This window comes from Tripterygium wilfordii, chromosome 21 (genome assembly GCF_013401445.1).
Source record: "Tripterygium wilfordii isolate XIE 37 chromosome 21, ASM1340144v1, whole genome shotgun sequence".
Taxonomy (NCBI): domain Eukaryota; kingdom Viridiplantae; phylum Streptophyta; class Magnoliopsida; order Celastrales; family Celastraceae; genus Tripterygium; species Tripterygium wilfordii.
The window spans coordinates 3,884,296-3,906,607 of record NC_052252.1 but is presented as its reverse complement, the minus strand read 5'-3'; the positions used below and the strand labels follow the sequence as shown (position 1 = coordinate 3,906,607).

General features: G+C 37.7%; 3 protein-coding genes and 2 long non-coding RNA genes across 5 annotated transcripts; 2 read left to right on the top strand and 3 right to left on the bottom strand.

Moving 5' to 3' along the window:
* Nucleotides 1-62: 62 nt before the first annotated feature.
* On the bottom strand, nucleotides 63-3,234 carry LOC119987739 (disease resistance protein RGA2-like). The gene is made up of 4 exons (XM_038832660.1): nucleotides 657-3,234; nucleotides 514-612; nucleotides 147-310; nucleotides 63-92 (listed from the first exon to the last, which is right to left on the bottom strand). Exons 1-4 carry the CDS (start codon nucleotides 3,232-3,234, stop codon nucleotides 63-65), a joined length of 2,871 nt encoding a protein of 956 aa, XP_038688588.1.
* A 2,701-nt stretch (nucleotides 3,235-5,935) lies between these two features.
* On the top strand, nucleotides 5,936-8,086 carry LOC119988960. The gene is made up of 4 exons (XR_005465703.1): nucleotides 5,936-6,104; nucleotides 6,870-7,067; nucleotides 7,149-7,204; nucleotides 7,820-8,086. It is a non-coding gene; the product is annotated as an uncharacterized LOC119988960 (long non-coding RNA).
* A 1,099-nt stretch (nucleotides 8,087-9,185) lies between these two features.
* On the bottom strand, nucleotides 9,186-20,999 carry LOC119988955 (putative disease resistance protein RGA3). The gene is made up of 2 exons (XM_038834225.1): nucleotides 18,336-20,999; nucleotides 9,186-9,547 (listed from the first exon to the last, which is right to left on the bottom strand). Exons 1-2 carry the CDS (start codon nucleotides 20,854-20,856, stop codon nucleotides 9,450-9,452), a joined length of 2,619 nt encoding a protein of 872 aa, XP_038690153.1. The 5' UTR covers nucleotides 20,857-20,999; the 3' UTR covers nucleotides 9,186-9,449.
* LOC119988959 lies at nucleotides 14,770-16,921 on the top strand. Its single transcript, XR_005465702.1, has 4 exons — nucleotides 14,770-14,938; nucleotides 15,705-15,902; nucleotides 15,984-16,039; nucleotides 16,655-16,921. It is a non-coding gene; the product is annotated as an uncharacterized LOC119988959 (long non-coding RNA).
* Nucleotides 20,965-21,594, bottom strand: LOC119987738 (putative disease resistance protein RGA3). The gene has a single exon (XM_038832659.1). The coding sequence runs from the start codon at nucleotides 21,592-21,594 to the stop codon at nucleotides 20,965-20,967; it is 630 nt and encodes a 209-aa protein (XP_038688587.1).
* Nucleotides 21,595-22,312: the final 718 nt, after the last annotated feature.

The window sequence follows — 22,312 nt, the reverse complement described above, 5'->3', positions numbered from 1 at the left end:
CTCGATCGCATTTGACCACCGTATAAGGAAGGCTTGACAAATACGTAGTAAATCCATGCACTCTAGTACTTGTATCGGTCAATTCTCTTCAACTATAATTAGACAAATCGGAATGTGTCAAACTACTCGACATATTTGCCACTCACTTGATAAGCTGACGTAGATGGGAGCTTAACAAACAAGCGTGAACAAGATTCTTGAGTTGTTTTAATAAATGGCTCGAGCTCAATAATTTTTTTCAACAAACAAACCGGCTTGAACATGGTAAAACTCACTCCGCTAAACTCGTTTGCACCCTTCAGTTCAGGGTCTAGAGTTTAGGCCCAAGAGATGGAAGAATCCAACATGTTTTATTTTGAAGAAAGCACCTTAATTGCCACAATATAGGGCTTCCTTTGCATGAGATATAATCAAAAGAAAGCAATTAAAACTACAGAACTAGAAGAAGGCATTTTTAGGGGAGATCGATCAGTAGAACACCATCAAAGCTAGCTTCTCTATTATACCAATTACCAAACATCTTTGGCAGCGACGTGCCGACCTTCTTGTGAGACTGAAAGACTACGATCCTTGATCCTACGTGATGCTTCCTGAGCAACTGATCAACTAAGCCTAACAAAGTACCCGAAGAAGATAAAAGTTAGTAGGGTTCTTACCAATATCTGGGTCTAGATAGATGTGTGGGACATGGGCAATCTTTGGCCACTCCTCACCTATTTCTGGCTGGAATCTTTCACTTAGTTGTGGACAATTTAGAATCTTCAATTCCTTAAGGTTTGTCAGACAACCAAAGGAGTCTGGTAGAGACAATAAGCTAGGACAGTCTGCGACTGCAATCGTTTTGAGTGATTTGAAGTTGTGCAGCCACTCAGGCAAGGATGAAAAATTGGGAGAAGATCCAACACACAAGTATTCCAAAGTCTCCGAAGACCCTTGAAGCCATCTTGGCAAGATAGTCAATTGTGGCAAACCAGCTAGCACTAGCAACCGAAGTTTCAAATTTTGACCACCGTCTTCCACCTCATCCATTAAATCCATGTGCATACATTGCCGAATTATCAATGTATCTAATGCAGTTAGGTTCCTCAGAATGTGTGACAAAGACACCAAGTTAGGACAAGAGTCGATGTACAATACTCTCAAAGCAGGGAGGTGTACTGTTGGTTCAAAGAGGGATTCAAGATTGGTAAATCTGGACAGAGCCAGAGTTCTGAGAGATTTTAGGCACCCAATTCCATTCACTGTTAAACTCTTCTGTTTCGTGGTGATATGCAGATTTCTCAGGCTGATCATGTTCCGAATATCTCTTGGCAGATCCTCAAGTTCTACGCATCCATGTACGTTTAGAGTTTGTAGATTGTGGAGCTTGCAGATTGAGTTGGACATTTTCTTTAATCTACTATTGAAGCACAAGAGAAGAGATTTCAGATGTTTCAGGTCACCAATAGAGCTGGGCAACAACTCAAATGATGAATAACTTAGATCCAACGACCTTAGAAACCTGAACTTAGAGATGCATGCATCAATGGAGGATTCACTTGTAACTGTCGGTTCTCCAAATGGGAAAAGAATACTCCTCACATTTCTTGGATTTTGTGGAAGACATGGAACCCCTTCACCAAATAAAGCTTCTGCATCGGAGAATGAAAGATGGCGCACACCTTCAGGTACACTCTTGGTTTGAAAATTGACAGTTGAGCACTCATTTTGAGCAACCAAGAGTGCAAGATCGTGTACCAAATCATGCATTGTAAACACGTGAAGATAACCATAATCCTCAAAATCCTGAAAGAATGATCTTGAGTATAACTCCTTTACACATTGTGAGCCAAGATATTCAGGGCCCTGGTTTCCATCTGGAGATTGAAGTAGACCGTGTGCCATCCAAAACTGAACCAACATAAAACTGTTGAACACATAACCTTTGGGAAAGACAGAACAAACAGCGAAACATTGCTTCAATTGAGATGGCATTTGATCATAAGTTAGTCTTAGTGCAGGTAAAATATCCCCTTCATCCTGTTTTAGTTTCCATATCTCATCATTTCTTATGGATTTCCAGTACCGTTCTTCATTTCTCGAGTAGAGCAGGGTCCCTAAGGTCCTCACCGCCAAAGGAAGCCCTCCACATTTCTTCACTATGTCCTCTCCGATTTCCAGGAGGTTCGGGTAGCGATCCTCTTCTCCTTCTTTGAACGCCCATTTTTTCAATAAACACAAACAATCCTCTTGTGGAAGACCTTTTAACATGTATCCTTCAGTAGTACCCAGCATTTCGGACACTCTATGATTACGTGTTGTTACAATGACTTGACTTCCAACGGCAGCTACTTCCAACAATTCTTTCAGCTCAACCCATTTACTGCGAATACGTTCGACTATCGACACATCGTCCAAGACAAGTAAAAATTTCTTTCCGTTTAGTTGATCTCGAATGCGAGCTTGTAACTGGTCAGTATCCAAATTACTAAGATCTTGATCATTTAAGGACTTGAGCATTTTTACTAGTATCTTCTTCTTGTCAAATTCATCCTCAGGGACACACGCCCACATTTTCAATTGAAAATGTGCATCTACTCTCTTATCGTTGTATAACATCTTAGCTAGAGTAGTCTTTCCCAACCCTCCTATTCCAACAATAGGGATAACAGAGATTATACCTGCAGCTTGATCATCTGATTTCAATAGAAACTCCATGAGTTTTTCCTTATCAGCATCTCTTCCAATAATATTTGATGCTCGCACAAAGGAATCAGTCATCTCCCTTTCTCTGTGCCCCCCCATGCCATAAGTAAGTAGCTCCGTGAGATGGAATTTAGACTTCTGAGCCGCTATATCATCTAGTCTCTCCGTAAGCTTCTTAATCTTATGACCTATTTTGAAACGGAATGCAAGTGGATTTGAGCTTGAAAAGAATAATCTGTGTACCTTGGTTTTTATGGTTCCATACTCTTTCACCACTTGCTTGCGAAGCCCTTGATAATTAAACTCATCCATCACGTCTTCGGCATCATAGAGGAAATCCTTAAGCCTCCCTAGCCAGATACGCAGCTCGTGGTTATGTGCCTTCTTCTCCTCGGCATCCAGGAGAACAGCTTTGATGGATAATAAGTTCTCAACAAGCCTTTTCATATTGCTCTCTACACCCCATGCCAAACATATTTCTTCATGGGCAAGGGAGACTATCTTTCCCAAAACATTTTCTGCAATATTGAATAGAAATGTTTCTGCCATGTGTTTTGATACAAATGAAAAACACAAACTGGTTGGTTTAAGGAAGATTTGTTGAGCACGAAGAAATAAAATAAGTAAGAAGAGAGGTAATTTTTTAGTTTTGCATTTCTCTATTGATTGTTTGTTGCCGGAGTCATACAATTTGGACCATGATCATGGAAAATATATATAAAAAAGAAAGTTGCAGATGAAAAAGTTGATTATGATCATCCAGGAAATCACTCGATCTGATCATATGCAATAGATAGTAAAATGTTCAGACAGAAATGGGTGGACTAAAATTGATTTCAAAAAATGATAAAAGATTTCAAGCCATGTAATCTCAAAAATATCTTAGCCGTGTGTCTCTCATTTATTATTTATTGACCGTGATTTTCAATGGATCATTAATGAATGAGTGTCTAGCACGTCTGAATTGATTTTCAATTTTTAGTCTCTCAACTTCTTTGTAGATGTGGTGTCATGTCACTCTCACCCGGACACATCAGCACTGTTGAAAAGTTTGGATTGACGATTCTACAAAGTCATATAGAAGGAAGCTGCCTACGAAAATGCCTTGGAATTTTTGGGGACTACTTACAAAACATTTACATCATAGACTTACTTGTGTTCTTGTGATCAACTAATTTGTACCATACATATCATATCGTATGCTTTAAGAAAATTTGGTATGAAGGCAAAAATGAAGAAAAATTAGGACTAAAAATCGAGATGATCCATTCCTCGATCCGATTTGACCACCGTATAAGGAAGACTTGGCAAATACGTAGTAAACCCATGCACTCTGATACTTTAATTCGCCAATTCTCTTCAAGTATAATTAGTAATTAAGAAAATCGGATTGCGTCAATGTGATGAGTTGAACTTCAACCCTCGTGTGAGCTTTGTTGTCAAGATTTGTATGTAAAAATCTCATATGGTTTGGTAAATTCAAGCAATGTGATTTGTATGTACATGATAGCAGAAGGTTATCTTATTTATTTATGACCCCTGAGGTCCATGCTCATGTAATTTAAATTTCCTTTCAATTTCAACCACAGAAGATCATAGTTGTTTTAGTAGGAGTATAATGGTGCTTTGAAATCATGTCAGTCAGCTTCATGAAATCATTCTTCACAAATTTTAGTTTGGACCTTGGAATGGCACATTTTAATTAGCTAATGAATGGAAATTGTAACAGTCCGCTCCTCTGTAATGGCAACACTTTATCTGATTTAGAGCAGTCTATATCGATCCTCGCGGCTTTGTATATCTAGGCCTAGCACCAACCTATAATAATTTCAGCCTAGGAAAATCATTTGATACTAGTTAGGAAATTTGAATTGTTATATTATATACTTCATGTCTTGATGTAGGATAAGAGACTTAGCCTCATTGTCACTCGAGCTTGCGCTCTCATATTCCAAATCCCGAATTCGTTTATTTTCCTCATTCACCACACAGCAAAGTCCTGTGGCTAAGAGGAAATATAATAGTTCCAGAGTCATGGCCGCCACAGCTTCTCTCTTTCAAGAATCAAACTATTGATTCCTACAAACAAACAAAAGAATGCCTACTAGCTTTTATCTTCTTTGGGTACTTCTACGTACAGAGACAAACACACACAAGCACATATTTCCTGTGAAATATCTCCCCTTATATGAGAACCGGTATTCGGAACATGATCAATCTTGAGAGATTAATGGAAATGGGTGTCTAAAATAAGTTGCACCAATCTTGAAAACATCTCTGGAGGATCAGTAAACATTCCTGTCTTGACAAAGTATAAAGAGATGAAAAATTATTAAATGACAGAGGAAGAGGCGATAATGAAAAATCATTCTCACATCTCTAGCTCTTTTTTTTTAAAATTTTAAAATAGAGCTTTTGTACTTTTGTGCTATATCCTACATGAAACTGTCCTTGTGGCAAGAAAAGCATTTGTCATGAAAATTGGCGCACTAAATTGTAGGTGCAGATTCTACAATCATTGAAGAGTCAACTTTGATTACGTAGAGGTTCATCTGTACCTTTGAATCCTGCAAACATCACAACAAAAGCAACCGTGAAAGCTCTTGGATTGGATTGGGGGTGTCGGTCGTAGAGGCTCCGACGATCAAGTCAGTAGTGATCGGAGATGGAAGATCGTCGATGACTGGAGTGTGTATGACTGAATATTTTATGAGGGGTCGGAGAGTCTTTGTCTCTGGTTTCCAATGTCTGTATCCCCTTCTCCAAGGTAGGAGAAGGGTATTTGTATGAGAGTGAGGATTGGCCTAAGACTTTTTGTCACCAACCCGTGTCCTTTTTGATGAGACTCCAAGGTACAAACGTGTAAAAGTCAAATGTAACGGACATGTCAAGGTTGGTAGGCAAAAAAAAAGGTGAAAGTGTCAAAATATGTGATGGGGGGTTTGACACGTGTTTGGTCATAGAATGGAGAGTATCAGTAGACAACCATAAATGAACTGATATCATATGGTAAAAGATCATACATAGAGATACGTACATATCAGGTCCAAAGAGATTGGTGTGAACTAGATTGGATCATGCTCCCAGGAAGGAAATGATGAGATATGGAAATTAAAAGAGGAGGAAGGGGACATTTTACCTGCAATAAGACTAACTTATGATCAAACGCAATCTCAATTGAAGCAATGTTTCGCTATTTGTTCTGTCTTTCGAAAAGGTAATGTGTTCAGCAGTTCTGTATTGGTTCAGTTTTGCAGGTGCAAAGGCCAAACATAAAACCACTATCTATGGATCTCTTTCTCTTCAGAACTCTTCCCTTTTTCTTAAGTGGCTTCAATCTACAGACACTGTCGTCCAATGCTGAGTTGATAGTTCATTAATTTTGAGGGAAGCTTTTGGAAGAGCTTGATTATACATTGGTAAGTTTCAAGGCTTCTCATGATGACTTATTCTAAATGATTGAAACATAGGTTCACAACTAGATGGGTTATTTTTCTACAGGGTTTACTGTGTATTTGTGACGCAAACATAGCATCACAATGAGATGGTGCATTTTCCATGTGGTTTACTATGTATTTTCGGCAATCATAGTATTAAAATGGATTTCTTAGCCTAAGTATTGAATTGGATTAATTATAGAATGGTCATTGACTCATAAAATATTACCTTTTATGTTGTATCTGTAAGAGTTGTGACAATTCAATCTTTGCAAATTCTTTTTAGCTTTCTTGCCATAAACAAAACTTTTATAGCTGAGGATCAACTGACCAACGAGATTCGAGAAGGCTACATGTTTTAAATGTTTTGTGTCATATAGAATACTTTGGTGTGGGCTGCACTTGGGGGTTTTGTACTAATATTATTTTGAAGAAATATTATGTGTTAAATTTTTTATTTTCCATCACATGTTTACTTTTTACACTGTATTTGCCCTCTTTTTGGTTACTTTCTCTCAGGTTACTCTGTAACTTCATATATATTCGCATAAAGATGATTTTTTTGCAGACTTGCATTGAGTTTATTATTGTGCAGTGTATTAGTAAACATAGACTCCACATTGAATCTATATCCCCTAAGATCATGTTATTTCTCTTGCTGATATAGTTGTATGAAAATTGAATTTTTTCTGCATGTTCGATGACATTAAGTAATTTGTTGTGTTTGATGGCATTGAATTCTAACAGAATGTCTGTTGAAGAAAGTCCCCGTTGTCAACAAAGAGGGAGTTACGCAGAGATATGCCTCGATTTCCAGAAATCAACCATCGACTTGCATGTGTTAGGCATGACGCCTAGCTAGCATGATTGGGCCCTGTAATGATAGAAAGTGAAACAGTGAGAATGTTGGTTTACATATAAGAGAATATTGTCGTTGGCCGTTGGGTGAGTCATCAATGGTTCGCATTCATTGTGAGTTAATTTTAGTATGTTAAGAGTTTTTTTTTCCTTAATTTTCTTTCCAAGGGTTGCTTTGGAGCTTTGGATTTGAAGCTGCTGGATTGCTGGGCTACGGCCTACAGGTATTTTTTCTTCATTTTTCTCATCTTTCTCGCTATGTAGATGTGTCTCTGACTTCTCATGTCATGCTTCTATTTTTTATTCTGGACGATTTTGGTGAGGTTCCTCCACATATTTTGCTTAGATAATTTGGATGAGAATGATTATTGAATTTTAAGGTCTCTAGCGTCCATTTCATATGTTTCTCTGCTCTGTTATTGATTTCTTACAGTTCTTTGGATCTTCTCCAGTTGTTGTATTTGTTTGATTCGAACTCCGATGATTATGCATGTTGATCGCATTTAACTTTGAAAAACTTTGAATTAAATGTTTGGTTTCTTGCAATTTTTCTGTCTCTTTTCTCTCCCTTTGAGTTGCTTATCTAGGTTATCACTTAACTCCGGGTCATCTATCTTTTCAGTGTGCTTTGGTTTTTATGGGTTTGCTCTTGACTATGTAAGTTGTGTCTCATATTCTTCATACGTGTCTAGCCAGGTTTTAATTGTGTTTTTTTAGGTTTTTTTTTACTCAAATCAGTGTTGTTTCCCTTCATACTTACATTGCTTTCGTGATTTTTGATCATTTCGTATGTCCATTTTGCTGGGGTGTTTTTTTTGACGGGCCATTGCCGTATGTAGATTTTTGTTGGTGATTTTAAAGAAATCCAGAGGAGATCCCGTGTGTTCAGACCGGTGCTGAGTTTGTTGTCGGCTGAAATCGAGCTTTCACCAATAAAGAAAAATCTGCTGCCCATTTGAAGGTTCTAGTCCATTGATTTTTTCCCTTGATTTTTAGTAATATAGTCCCTTCTATCTGTTATGTGGTGGTTATTACATGTCCCTTCTATCTGTTCCTTTGATGTTGCTGCAGTATCAGCAACCAAATTTAAGTGCTTTCTTAGCCAACTTCTAATTTCTATCCATGAATATTAGTAATTTATTCCATGAAAATTTTGATTAGTATCCTTATTAAGGAAACTGTAATGAAAAGTTGTGGAAGTGAATTTTGGATGGAAATTGAACTGGCTGTGATTTTTGGAAGCATACGAACTTTTGTGATATCATCGATCATTACCTGCCTTCACAACAACATTATCCCGTTGCAATGCGCAGGTTGTCAGCTAGTAATACTTCAAAATAATAAATACATAAACAAATACTACTGACCAGGAAAAGTCTTCAATATATACTACAGTTTGCTTTCAAAATTAGAGCACTAACATCAATAATTGAGAAACTAGGGAACAAAGACCAGGCTAAAGTCTTAGTCGATAAGTCATTGCTTTGGATCGTTAATTAGAACTTGTTAAAATTCTTAATATCATTGATTCTATTAAAAGAGAGTTTGATTGGTTCAACTACATGTTCTTAAACTGTCGGATGCCAAAGTATTTTGTTATGGTTGATCAAGATCAAACATCTAAAAAGGTACAGGATTTGGTCATGCCATATTAACTAAATATACTAAAAAACATGTTCTCGGGTTTGAGAAAATATTGCTTAAATTAAAAAAAAAAGAAAAGAAAGAAAGAAAAGTCAATGAGTCAATGACCAAATCCTTGCTCCATCAAAAAAAGATATTCATTGTTTGGAGAAAATAGCATTTCTGTAATGCGTATTGAAGACTACGAAAGGCCTTAGTCCTTGCTCTAGTTTGGTATAAAGACAAATGAAAAAGACCAAGACTAAAAATTAAGGTCATCCATTCCTCGATCCCATTTGACCACCGTCTAAGGAAGGCTTGACAAATACGTAGTAAATCCATGCATTCTGGTACTTGAATCGGCCAACTCTCTTCAACTATAATTAGGCAAATCGAAATGTGTCAAACTACTCAGCATATTTGTCACTCACTTAATAAGCTTAACAAACAAGCTTGAACAAGATTCTTGAGTTGTTTTAATAAATGACTCAAACTCAATAATTTTTCTCAACAAACAAACCAGGCTTGAACATGGTAAAACTCGCTCCGCTAAACTCGTTTGCACCCTTAAAGCTCAAGAGATGGAAGAATCCAACATGTTTTATTTTGAAGAAAGCACATTGTCACAATATAGGGCTTCCTTTGCTTGAGATATAATCAAAAGAAAGCACTTAAAACTACAGAACTAGAAGAAGACATTTTTAGAGGAGATCGATCGGTAGAACACCATCAAAGCTAGCTTCTCTATTATACCAAACATATTAGGCAGCGACGTGCAGACCTTCTTGTGAGACTGCAAGACTACGATCCTTGATCCTACGTGATGGTGCCTGAGCAACTGATCAACTAACCGTAACGAAGAAGATAAAAGTCAGTAGGGTTCTTACCAATATCTGGGTCTATATAGATGTGTGGGACATGGGCAATCTTTGGCCACTCCTCACCTATTTCTGGCTGGAATCTTTCACTTAGTTGTGGAGAATTTAGAATCTTCAATTCCTTAAGGTTTGTGAGACAACCAAAGGAGTCTGGTAGAGACAATAAGCTAGGACAGTCTGCGACTGCAATCGTTTTGAGTGATTTGAAGTTGTGCAGCCACTCAGGCAAGGATGAAAAATTGGGAGAAGATCCAACACACAAGTATTCCAAAGTCTCCGAAGACCCTTGAAGCCATCTTGGCAAGATAATCAATTGTGGCAAACCAGCTAGCACTAGCAACCGAAGTTTCAACTTTTGACCACAGTCTTCCACCTCATCCATTAAATCCATGTGCATACATTTCCGAATTATCAATGTATCTAATGCAGTTAGGTTCCTCAGAATGTGTGACAAAGACACCAAGTTAGGACAAGAGTCGATGTACAATACTCTCAAAGCAGGGAGGTGTACTGTTGGTTCAAAGAGGGATTCAAGATTGGTGCATCTGCACAGAGCCAGACTTCTGAGAGATTTTAGGCATCCAATTCCATTCGCTGTTAAACTCTTCTGTTTCGTGGTGATATCCAGAGTTCTCAGGCTGATCATGTTCCGAATATCTCTTGGCAGATCCTCAAGTTCTACGCATCCATATACGTTTAGAGTTTGTAGATTGTGAAGCTTGCAGATTGAGTTGGATATTTTATTTAATCTACGATTGAAGCACAAGAGAAGAGATCTCAGATGTTTCAGGTCACCAATAGAGCTGGGCAACAACTCAAATGATGAATACCTTAGATCCAACGACCTTAGAAACCTGAACTTAGAGATGCATGCATCAATGGAGGATTCACTTGTAACTGTTGGTTCTCCAAATGGGAAAAGAATACTCCTCACATTTCTTGGATTTTGTGGAAGACATGGAACCTCTTCACCAAATAAAACTTCTGCATCGGAGATTGAAAGATGGCGCACACCTTCAGGTATACTCTTGGTTTGAAAATTGACAGTTGAGCACTCATTTTGAGCAACCAAGAGTGCAAGATCGTGTACCAAATCATGCATTGTAAACACGTAAAGATAACCATAATCCTCAAAATCCTGAAAGAATGATCTTGAGTATAACTCCTTAACATATTGGAAGCCAAGATATTCAGGTTCCTGGTTTCCATCTGGAGATTGAAGTAGACCGTGTGCCATCCAAAACTGAGCCAACATAGAACTGTTGAACAAATAATCTTTTGGAAAGACAGAACAAATAGCGAAACATTGCTTCAATTGAGATGGCATTTGATCATAAGTTAGTCTTAGTGCAGGTAAAATATCCCCTTCATCCTGTTTTAGTTTCCATATCTCATCATTTCTTATGGATTTCCAGTACCGTTCTTCATTTCTCGAGTAGAGCAGGGTCCCTAAGGTCCTCACCGCCAAAGGAAGCCCTCCACATTTCTTCACTATGTCCTCTCCGATTTCCAGGAGGTTCGGGTAGCGATCCTCTTCTCCTTCTTTGAACGCCCATTTTTTCAATAAACACAAACAATCCTCTTGTGGAAGACCTTTTAACATGTATCCTTCAGTAGTACCCAGCATTTCGGACACTCTATGATTACGTGTTGTTACAATGACTTGACTTCCAACGGCAGCTACTTCCAACAATTCTTTCAGCTCAACCCATTTACTGCGAATACGTTCGACTATCGACACATCGTCCAAGACAAGTAAAAATTTCTTTCCGTTTAGTTGATCTCGAATGCGAGCTTGTAACTGGTCAGTATCCAAATTACTAAGATCTTGATCATTTAAGGACTTGAGCATTTTTACTAGTATCTTCTTCTTGTCAAATTCATCCTCAGGGACACACGCCCACATTTTCAATTGAAAATGTGCATCTACTCTCTTATCGTTGTATAACATCTTAGCTAGAGTAGTCTTTCCCAACCCTCCTATTCCAACAATAGGGATAACAGAGATTATACCTGCAGCTTGATCATCTGATTTCAATAGAAACTCCATGAGTTTTTCCTTATCAGCATCTCTTCCAATAATATTTGATGCTCGCACAAAGGAATCAGTCATCTCCCTTTCTCTGTGCCCCCCCATGCCATAAGTAAGTAGCTCCGTGAGATGGAATTTAGACTTCTGAGCCGCTATATCATCTAGTCTCTCCGTAAGCTTCTTAATCTTATGACCTATTTTGAAACGGAATGCAAGTGGATTTGAGCTTGAAAAGAATAATCTGTGTACCTTGGTTTTTATGGTTCCATACTCTTTCACCACTTGCTTGCGAAGCCCTTGATAATTAAACTCATCCATCACGTCTTCGGCATCATAGAGGAAATCCTTAAGCCTCCCTAGCCAGATACGCAGCTCGTGGTTATGTGCCTTCTTCTCCTCGGCATCCAGGAGAACAGCTTTGATGGATAATAAGTTCTCAACAAGCCTTTTCATATTGCTCTCTACACCCCATGCCAAACATATTTCTTCATGGGCAAGGGAGACTATCTTTCCCAAAACATTTTCTGCAATATTGAATAGAAATGTTTCTGCCATGTGTTTTGATACAAATGAAAAACACAAACTGGTTGGTTTAAGGAAGATTTGTTGAGCACGAAGAAATAAAATAAGTAAGAAGAGAGGTAATTTTTTAGTTTTGCATTTCTCTATTGATTGTTTGTTGCCGGAGTCATACAATTTGGACCATGATCATGGAAAATATATATAAAAAAGAAAGTTGCAGATGAAAAAGTTGATTATGATCATCCAGGAAATCACTCGATCTGATCATATGCAATAGATAGTAAAATGTTCAGACAGAAATGGGTGGACTAAAATTGATTTCAAAAAATGATAAAAGATTTCAAGCCATGTAATCTCAAAAATATCTTAGCCGTGTGTCTCTCATTTATTATTTATTGACCGTGATTTTCAATGGATCATTAATGAATGAGTGTCTAGCACGTCTGAATTGATTTTCAATTTTTAGTCTCTCAACTTCTTTGTAGATGTGGTGTCATGTCACTCTCACCCGGACACATCAGCACTGTTGAAAAGTTTGGATTGACGATTCTACAAAGTCATATAGAAGGAAGCTGCCTACGAAAATGCCTTGGAATTTTTGGGGACTACTTACAAAACATTTACATCATAGACTTACTTGTGTTCTTGTGATCAACTAATTTGTACCATACATATCATATCGTATGCTTTAAGAAAATTTGGTATGAAGGCAAAAATGAAGAAAAATTAGGACTAAAAATCGAGATGATCCATTCCTCGATCCGATTTGACCACCGTATAAGGAAGACTTGGCAAATACGTAGTAAACCCATGCACTCTGATACTTTAATTCGCCAATTCTCTTCAAGTATAATTAGTAATTAAGAAAATCGGATTGCGTCAATGTGACGAGTTGAACTTCAACCCTCGTGTGAGCTTTGTTGTCAAGATTTGTATGTAAAAATCTCATATGGTTTGGTAAATTCAAGCAATGTGATTTGTATGTACATGATAGCAGAAGGTTATCTTATTTATTTATGACCCCTGAGGTCCATGCTCATGTAATTTAAATTTCCTTTCAATTTCAACCACAGAAGATCATAGTTGTTTTAGTAGGAGTATAATGGTGCTTTGAAATCATGTCAGTCAGCTTCATGAAATCATTCTTCACAAATTTTAGTTTGGACCTTGGAATGGCACATTTTAATTAGCTAATGAATGGAAATTGTAACAGTCCGCTCCTCTGTAATGGCAACACTTTATCTGATTTAGAGCAGTCTATATCGATCCTCGCGGCTTTGTATATCTAGGCCTAGCACCAACCTATAATAATTTCAGCCTAGGAAAATCATTTGATACTAGTTAGGAAATTTGAATTGTTATATTATATACTTCATGTCTTGATGTAGGATAAGAGACTTAGCCTCATTGTCACTCGAGCTTGCGCTCTCATATTCCAAATCCCGAATTCGTTTATTTTCCTCATTCACCACACAGCAAAGTCCTGTGGCTAAGAGGAAATATAATAGTTCCAGAGTCATGGCCGCCACAGCTTCTCTCTTTCAAGAATCAAACTATTGATTCCTACAAACAAACAAAAGAATGCCTACTAGCTTTTATCTTCTTTGGGTACTTCTACGTACAGAGACAAACACACACAAGCACATATTTCCTGTGAAATATCTCCCCTTATATGAGAACCGGTATTCGGAACATGATCAATCTTGAGAGATTAATGGAAATGGGTGTCTAAAATAAGTTGCACCAATCTTGAAAACATCTCTGGAGGATCAGTAAACATTCCTGTCTTGACAAAGTATAAAGAGATGAAAAATTATTAAATGACAGAGGAAGAGGCGATAATGAAAAATCATTCTCACATCTCTAGCTCTTTTTTTTTAAAATTTTAAAATAGAGCTTTTGTACTTTTGTGCTATATCCTACATGAAACTGTCCTTGTGGCAAGAAAAGCATTTGTCATGAAAATTGGCGCACTAAATTGTAGGTGCAGATTCTACAATCATTGAAGAGTCAACTTTGATTACGTAGAGGTTCATCTGTACCTTTGAATCCTGCAAACATCACAACAAAAGCAACCGTGAAAGCTCTTGGATTGGATTGGGGGTGTCGGTCGTAGAGGCTCCGACGATCAAGTCAGTAGTGATCGGAGATGGAAGATCGTCGATGACTGGAGTGTGTATGACTGAATATTTTATGAGGGGTCGGAGAGTCTTTGTCTCTGGTTTCCAATGTCTGTATCCCCTTCTCCAAGGTAGGAGAAGGGTATTTGTATGAGAGTGAGGATTGGCCTAAGACTTTTTGTCACCAACCCGTGTCCTTTTTGATGAGACTCCAAGGTACAAACGTGTAAAAGTCAAATGTAACGGACATGTCAAGGTTGGTAGGCAAAAAAAAAGGTGAAAGTGTCAAAATATGTGATGGGGGGTTTGACACGTGTTTGGTCATAGAATGGAGAGTATCAGTAGACAACCATAAATGAACTGATATCATATGGTAAAAGATCATACATAGAGATACGTACATATCAGGTCCAAAGAGATTGGTGTGAACTAGATTGGATCATGCTCCCAGGAAGGAAATGATGAGATATGGAAATTAAAAGAGGAGGAAGGGGACATTTTACCTGCAATAAGACTAACTTATGATCAAACGCAATCTCAATTGAAGCAATGTTTCGCTATTTGTTCTGTCTTTCGAAAAGGTAATGTGTTCAGCAGTTCTGTATTGGTTCAGTTTTGCAGGTGCAAAGGCCAAACATAAAACCACTATCTATGGATCTCTTTCTCTTCAGAACTCTTCCCTTTTTCTTAAGTGGCTTCAATCTACAGACACTGTCGTCCAATGCTGAGTTGATAGTTCATTAATTTTGAGGGAAGCTTTTGGAAGAGCTTGATTATACATTGGTAAGTTTCAAGGCTTCTCATGATGACTTATTCTAAATGATTGAAACATAGGTTCACAACTAGATGGGTTATTTTTCTACAGGGTTTACTGTGTATTTGTGACGCAAACATAGCATCACAATGAGATGGTGCATTTTCCATGTGGTTTACTATGTATTTTCGGCAATCATAGTATTAAAATGGATTTCTTAGCCTAAGTATTGAATTGGATTAATTATAGAATGGTCATTGACTCATAAAATATTACCTTTTATGTTGTATCTGTAAGAGTTGTGACAATTCAATCTTTGCAAATTCTTTTTAGCTTTCTTGCCATAAACAAAACTTTTATAGCTGAGAGATCAACTGACCAACGAGATTCGAGAAGGCTACATGTTTTAAATGTTTTGTGTCATATAGAATACTTTGGTGTGGGCTGCACTTGGGGGTTTTGTACTAATATTATTTTGAAGAAATATTATGTGTTAAATTTTTTATTTTCCATCACATGTTTACTTTTTACACTGTATTTGCCCTCTTTTTGGTTACTTTCTCTCAGGTTACTCTGTAACTTCATATATATTCGCATAAAGATGATTTTTTTGCAGACTTGCATTGAGTTTATTATTGTGCAGTGTATTAGTAAACATAGACTCCACATTGAATCTATATCCCCTAAGATCATGTTATTTCTCTTGCTGATATAGTTGTATGAAAATTGAATTTTTTCTGCATGTTCGATGACATTAAGTAATTTGTTGTGTTTGATGGCATTGAATTCTAACAGAATGTCTGTTGAAGAAAGTCCCCGTTGTCAACAAAGAGGGAGTTACGCAGAGATATGCCTCGATTTCCAGAAATCAACCATCGACTTGCATGTGTTAGGCATGACGCCTAGCTAGCATGATTGGGCCCTGTAATGATAGAAAGTGAAACAGTGAGAATGTTGGTTTACATATAAGAGAATATTGTCGTTGGCCGTTGGGTGAGTCATCAATGGTTCGCATTCATTGTGAGTTAATTTTAGTATGTTAAGAGTTTTTTTTTCCTTAATTTTCTTTCCAAGGGTTGCTTTGGAGCTTTGGATTTGAAGCTGCTGGATTGCTGGGCTACGGCCTACAGGTATTTTTTCTTCATTTTTCTCATCTTTCTCGCTATGTAGATGTGTCTCTGACTTCTCATGTCATGCTTCTATTTTTTATTCTGGACGATTTTGGTGAGGTTCCTCCACATATTTTGCTTAGATAATTTGGATGAGAATGATTATTGAATTTTAAGGTCTCTAGCGTCCATTTCATATGTTTCTCTGCTCTGTTATTGATTTCTTACAGTTCTTTGGATCTTCTCCAGTTGTTGTATTTGTTTGATTCGAACTCCGATGATTATGCATGTTGATCGCATTTAACTTTGAAAAACTTTGAATTAAATGTTTGGTTTCTTGCAATTTTTCTGTCTCTTTTCTCTCCCTTTGAGTTGCTTATCTAGGTTATCACTTAACTCCGGGTCATCTATCTTTTCAGTGTGCTTTGGTTTTTATGGGTTTGCTCTTGACTATGTAAGTTGTGTCTCATATTCTTCATACGTGTCTAGCCAGGTTTTAATTGTGTTTTTTTAGGTTTTTTTTTACTCAAATCAGTGTTGTTTCCCTTCATACTTACATTGCTTTCGTGATTTTTGATCATTTCGTATGTCCATTTTGCTGGGGTGTTTTTTTTGACGGGCCATTGCCGTATGTAGATTTTTGTTGGTGATTTTAAAGAAATCCAGAGGAGATCCCGTGTGTTCAGACCGGTGCTGAGTTTGTTGTCGGCTGAAATCGAGCTTTCACCAATAAAGAAAAATCTGCTGCCCATTTGAAGGTTCTAGTCCATTGATTTTTTCCCTTGATTTTTAGTAATATAGTCCCTTCTATCTGTTATGTGGTGGTTATTACATGTCCCTTCTATCTGTTCCTTTGATGTTGCTGCAGTATCAGCAACCAAATTTAAGTGCTTTCTTAGCCAACTTCTAATTTCTATCCATGAATATTAGTAATTTATTCCATGAAAATTTTGATTAGTATCCTTATTAAGGAAACTGTAATGAAAAGTTGTGGAAGTGAATTTTGGATGGAAATTGAACTGGCTGTGATTTTTGGAAGCATACGAACTTTTGTGATATCATCGATCATTACCTGCCTTCACAACAACATTATCCCGTTGCAATGCGCAGGTTGTCAGCTAGTAATACTTCAAAATAATAAATACATAAACAAATACTACTGACCAGGAAAAGTCTTCAATATATACTACAGTTTGCTTTCAAAATTAGAGCACTAACATCAATAATTGAGAAACTAGGGAACAAAGACCAGGCTAAAGTCTTAGTCGATAAGTCATTGCTTTGGATCGTTAATTAGAACTTGTTAAAATTCTTAATATCATTGATTCTATTAAAAGAGAGTTTGATTGGTTCAACTACATGTTCTTAAACTGTCGGATGCCAAAGTATTTTGTTATGGTTGATCAAGATCAAACATCTAAAAAGGTACAGGATTTGGTCATGCCATATTAACTAAATATACTAAAAAACATGTTCTCGGGTTTGAGAAAATATTGCTTAAATTAAAAAAAAAAGAAAAGAAAGAAAGAAAAGTCAATGAGTCAATGACCAAATCCTTGCTCCATCAAAAAAAGATATTCATTGTTTGGAGAAAATAGCATTTCTGTAATGCGTATTGAAGACTACGAAAGGCCTTAGTCCTTGCTCTAGTTTGGTATAAAGACAAATGAAAAAGACCAAGACTAAAAATTAAGGTCATCCATTCCTCGATCCCATTTGACCACCGTCTAAGGAAGGCTTGACAAATACGTAGTAAATCCATGCACTCTGGTACTTGAATCGGCCAACTCTCTTCAACTATAATTAGGCAAATCGAAATGTGTCAAACTACTCAGCATATTTGTCACTCACTTAATAAGCTTAACAAACAAGCTTGAACAAGATTCTTGAGTTGTTTTAATAAATGACTCAAACTCAATAATTTTTCTCAACAAACAAACCAGGCTTGAACATGGTAAAACTCGCTCCGCTAAACTCGTTTGCACCCTTAAAGCTCAAGAGATGGAAGAATCCAACATGTTTTATTTTGAAGAAAGCACATTGTCACAATATAGGGCTTCCTTTGCTTGAGATATAATCAAAAGAAAGCACTTAAAACTACAGAACTAGAAGAAGACATTTTTAGAGGAGATCGATCGGTAGAACACCATCAAAGCTAGCTTCTCTATTATACCAAACATATTAGGCAGCGACGTGCAGACCTTCTTGTGAGACTGCAAGACTACGATCCTTGATCCTACGTGATGGTGCCTGAGCAACTGATCAACTAACCGTAACGAAGAAGATAAAAGTCAGTAGGGTTCTTACCACTCCTCACCTATTTCTGGCTGGAATCTTTCACTTAGTTGTGGAGAATTTAGAATCTTCAATTCCTTAAGGTTTGTGAGACAACCAAAGGAGTCCGGTAGAGACAATAAGCTAGGACAGTCTGCGACTGCAATCGTTTTGAGTGATTTGAAGTTGTGCAGCCACTCAGGCAAGGATGAAAAATTGGGAGAAGATCCAACACACAAGTATTCCAAAGTCTCCGAAGACCCTTGAAGCCATCTTGGCAAGATAATCAATTGTGGCAAACCAGCTAGCACTAGCAACCGAAGTTTCAACTTTTGACCACAGTCTTCCACCTCATCCATTAAATCCATGTGCATACATTTCCGAATTATCAATGTATCTAATGCAGTTAGGTTCCTCAGAATGTGTGACAAAGACACCAAGTTAGGACAAGAGTCGATGTACAATACTCTCAAAGCAGGGAGGTGTACTGTTGGTTCAAAGAGGGATTCAAGATTGGTGCATCTGCACAGAACCAGACTTCTGAGAGATTTTAGGCATCCAATTCCATTCGCTGTTAAACTCTTCTGTTTCGTGGTGATATCCAGAGTTCTCAGGCTGATCATGTTCCGAATATCTCTTGGCAGATCCTCAAGTTCTACGCATCCATATACGTTTAGAGTTTGTAGATTGTGAAGCTTGCAGATTGAGTTGGATATTTTATTTAATCTACGATTGAAGCACAAGAGAAGAGATCTCAGATGTTTCAGGTCACCAATAGAGCTGGGCAACAACTCAAATGATGAATACCTTAGATCCAACGACCTTAGAAACCTGAACTTAGAGATGCATGCATCAATGGAGGATTCACTTGTAACTGTTGGTTCTCCAAATGGGAAAAGAATACTCCTCACATTTCTTGGATTTTGTGGAAGACATGGAACCTCTTCACCAAATAAAACTTCTGCATCGGAGATTGAAAGATGGCGCACACCTTCAGGTATACTCTTGGTTTGAAAATTGACAGTTGAGCACTCATTTTGAGCAACCAAGAGTGCAAGATCGTGTACCAAATCATGCATTGTAAACACGTAAAGATAACCATATTCCTCAAAATCCTGAAAGAATGATCTTGAGTATAACTCCTTAACATATTGGAAGCCAAGATATTCAGGTTCCTGGTTTCCATCTGGAGATTGAAGTAGACCGTGTGCCATCCAAAACTGAGCCAACATAGAACTGTTGAACAAATAATCTTTTGGAAAGACAGAACAAATAGCGAAACATTGCTTCAATTGAGATGGCATTTGATCATAAGTTAGTCTTAGTGCAGGTAAAATATCCCCTTCATCCTGCTTTAGTTTCCATATCTCATCATTTCTTATGGACTTCCAGTACCGTTCTTCATTTCTCGAGTAGAGCAGTGTCCCTAAGGTCCTCACCGCCAAAGGAAGCCCTCCACATTTCTTCACAATGTCCTCCCCAATTTCAAGGAGGTACGGGTAGCGCTCCTCTTCTCCTTCTTTGAACGCCCATTTTTTCAATAAACACAAACAATCCTCTTGTGGAAGACCTTTTAACTTGTATCCTTCAATAGTACCCAGCATTTCAGACACTCTATCATCACGTGTTGTTACAATCACTGTACTTCCAATGGCAGCTATTTCCAACAATTCTCTCAGCTCAACCCATTTACTGCGAATACGTTCAACCATCGACACATCGTCCAAGACAAGTAAAAATTTCTTTCCGTTGAGTTGATCTCGAATGCGAGCTTGCAACTGGTCAGTATCCAAGTTACTAACATCTTGATAAGTTAAGGACTTGAGCATTTTTATTAGTATCTTCTTCTTCTCAAATTCATCCTCAGAGACACACGTCCACATTTTCAATTGAAAATGTGCATCTACTCTCTTATCATTGTATAACATCTTAGCTAGAGTAGTCTTTCCCAACCCTCCTATTCCAACAATAGGGATAACCATGATTATACTTGCTGCTTGATCATCTGATTTCGACAGAAACTCCATGAGTTTTTCCTTATCGGCATCTCTTCCAATAATATTTGATGCTCGCACAAAGGAATCTGTCATCTCCCTTTCTCTGTGCCTCCCCATGCCATAAGTAACTAGCTCCGTGAGATGGAATTTAGACTTCTGAGCTGCTATATCATCTAGTCTCCCCTTAAGCTTCTTAATCTTATGACCTATTTTGAAACGGAATGCAAGTGGATTTGAGCTTGGAAAGAATAATCTGCGTACCTTGGTTTTTATGGTTCCATACTCTTTCACCACTTGCTTGCGAAGCCCTTGATAATTAAACTCATCCATCACGTCTTCGGCATCATAGAGGAAATCCTTAAGCCTCCCAAGCCAGATACGCAGCTCGTGGTTATGTGCCTTCTTCTCCTCGGCATCCAGGAGAACAGCTTTGATGGATAATAAGTTCTCAACAAGCTTTTTCATATTGCTCTCTACACCCCATGCCAAACATATTTCTTCATGGGCAAGAGAGCCTATCTTTCCCAAAACATTTTCTGCAATACAGAATAGAAATATTTCTGCCATGTGTTTTGATAAAAATGAAAGACACAAACTGGTTGGTTAAAGGAAGATTTGTTGAGCACGAAGAAATAAAATAAGTAAGATGAGAGGTAATTTTTTAGTTTTGCATCTCTATCGATTGTTTGTTGCTGGAGGCTGGAGTCCTACGACTTGGACCTTGATCATGGAAAATATATAAAAAAAAAGTTGATTCTGAAAGATAACCAAATCATGCATTGTAAACACGTAAAGATAACCATAATCCTCAAAATCCTGAAAGAATGATCTTGAGTATAACTCCTTAACATATTGTAAGCCAAGATATTCAAGTTCGTGGTTTCCATCTGGAGATTGAAGCAGACCGTGTGCCATCCAAAATTGAACCAATATAAAACTGCTGAACACATAACCTTTTGGAAAGACAGAACAAACAGCGAAACATTGCTTCAATTCAGATGGCATTTGATCATAAGTTAGTCTTAGTGCAGGTAAAATATCCCCTTCATCCTGTTTTAGTTTCCATATCTCATCATTTCTTATGGACTTCCAGTACCGTTCTTCATTTCTCGAGTAGAGCAGGGTCCCTAAGGTCCTCACCGCCAAAGGAAGCCCTCCACATTTCTTCACTATGTCCTCTCCGATTTCCAGGAGGTACGGGTAGCGCTCCTCTTCTCCTTCTTTGAACGCCCATTTTTTCAATAAACACAAACAATCCTCTTGTGGAAGACCTTTTAACATGTATCCTTCAGTAGTACCCAGCATTTCGGACTGTTAAAACTGAGAGCCTATAAAGAGTTGTTTGAATCTGTTCTTACAAGTCTAAACGAGAACTATTTCTGTAGTAAGAAAGCAACCAGAGAAAGTAATTTTCTGTCTATTAGCTTCTTCTGTTCTCATTCACTTCTATATATATTCAGTACAAAGCTAAGAGTTCTTACATAGATATTTCAAAAGAAGTCTCTGGAAGTTGTGCTTCCAGTAGACTGGACAGTTCTAATAAACTTGGTCAACAATAGACAGCACCATCAACCAAGTCTAAACACAAGTAATTCTTAACAAAATAAACCACACATCTTTACTCTAATAAAAATAATATGTAGCTAACCAGAAAGAGCATTACAACACTTCTGCATTCTCAACACTCCTCCTTAAGGCACTTTCTGGTCACTCCAATTCTGGTTCTGAGCATTTCAAATTTCTTCTTTGGCAAGGCTTTAGTAAGGATGTCTACAAACTGGTCCTCAGACTTGCAATACACCAATTTGATCTCTTCATTCTGGATTGCTTCTCTGATAGCATGAAACTTTACTCTCATATGCTTGGTTCTCCCATGCTGGACAGGATTCTCTCCAATTGCTATTGCTGATTTGTTATCACTAAAAATAACTGTAGCCTCCTCTTGCTTCTGCCCAACATCTACTAATAATTTTCTAAGCCATAAGGCTTGATTTGAAGCTGAGGCTGCTGCCACATACTCAGC

What these genes read in the sequence shown, in the direction of transcription:
- LOC119987739 (XM_038832660.1), bottom strand. Translation starts at nt 3,234, where the DNA reads ATGGCAGAAACATTTCTATTCAATATTGCAGAAAATGTTTTGGGAAAG. An exon ending in CTATCTAGACCCAGATATTG is followed by an intron (nt 613 to 656) that starts GTAAGAACCCTA and finishes GTACTTTGTTAG; the next exon opens with GCTTAGTTGATCAGTTGCTC. An exon ending in CATCTACGTCAGCTTATCAA is followed by an intron (nt 93 to 146) that starts GTGAGTGGCAAA and finishes GTCTAATTATAG; the next exon opens with TTGAAGAGAATTGACCGATA.
- LOC119988955 (XM_038834225.1), bottom strand. Translation starts at nt 20,856, where the DNA reads ATGGCAGAAATATTTCTATTCTGTATTGCAGAAAATGTTTTGGGAAAG. An exon ending in AAGATTCCAGCCAGAAATAG is followed by an intron (nt 9,548 to 18,335) that starts GTGAGGAGTGGT and finishes AGCCAGAAATAG; the next exon opens with GTGAGGAGTGGCCAAAGATT.
- LOC119987738 (XM_038832659.1), bottom strand. Translation starts at nt 21,594, where the DNA reads ATGCTGGGTACTACTGAAGGATACATGTTAAAAGGTCTTCCACAAGAG.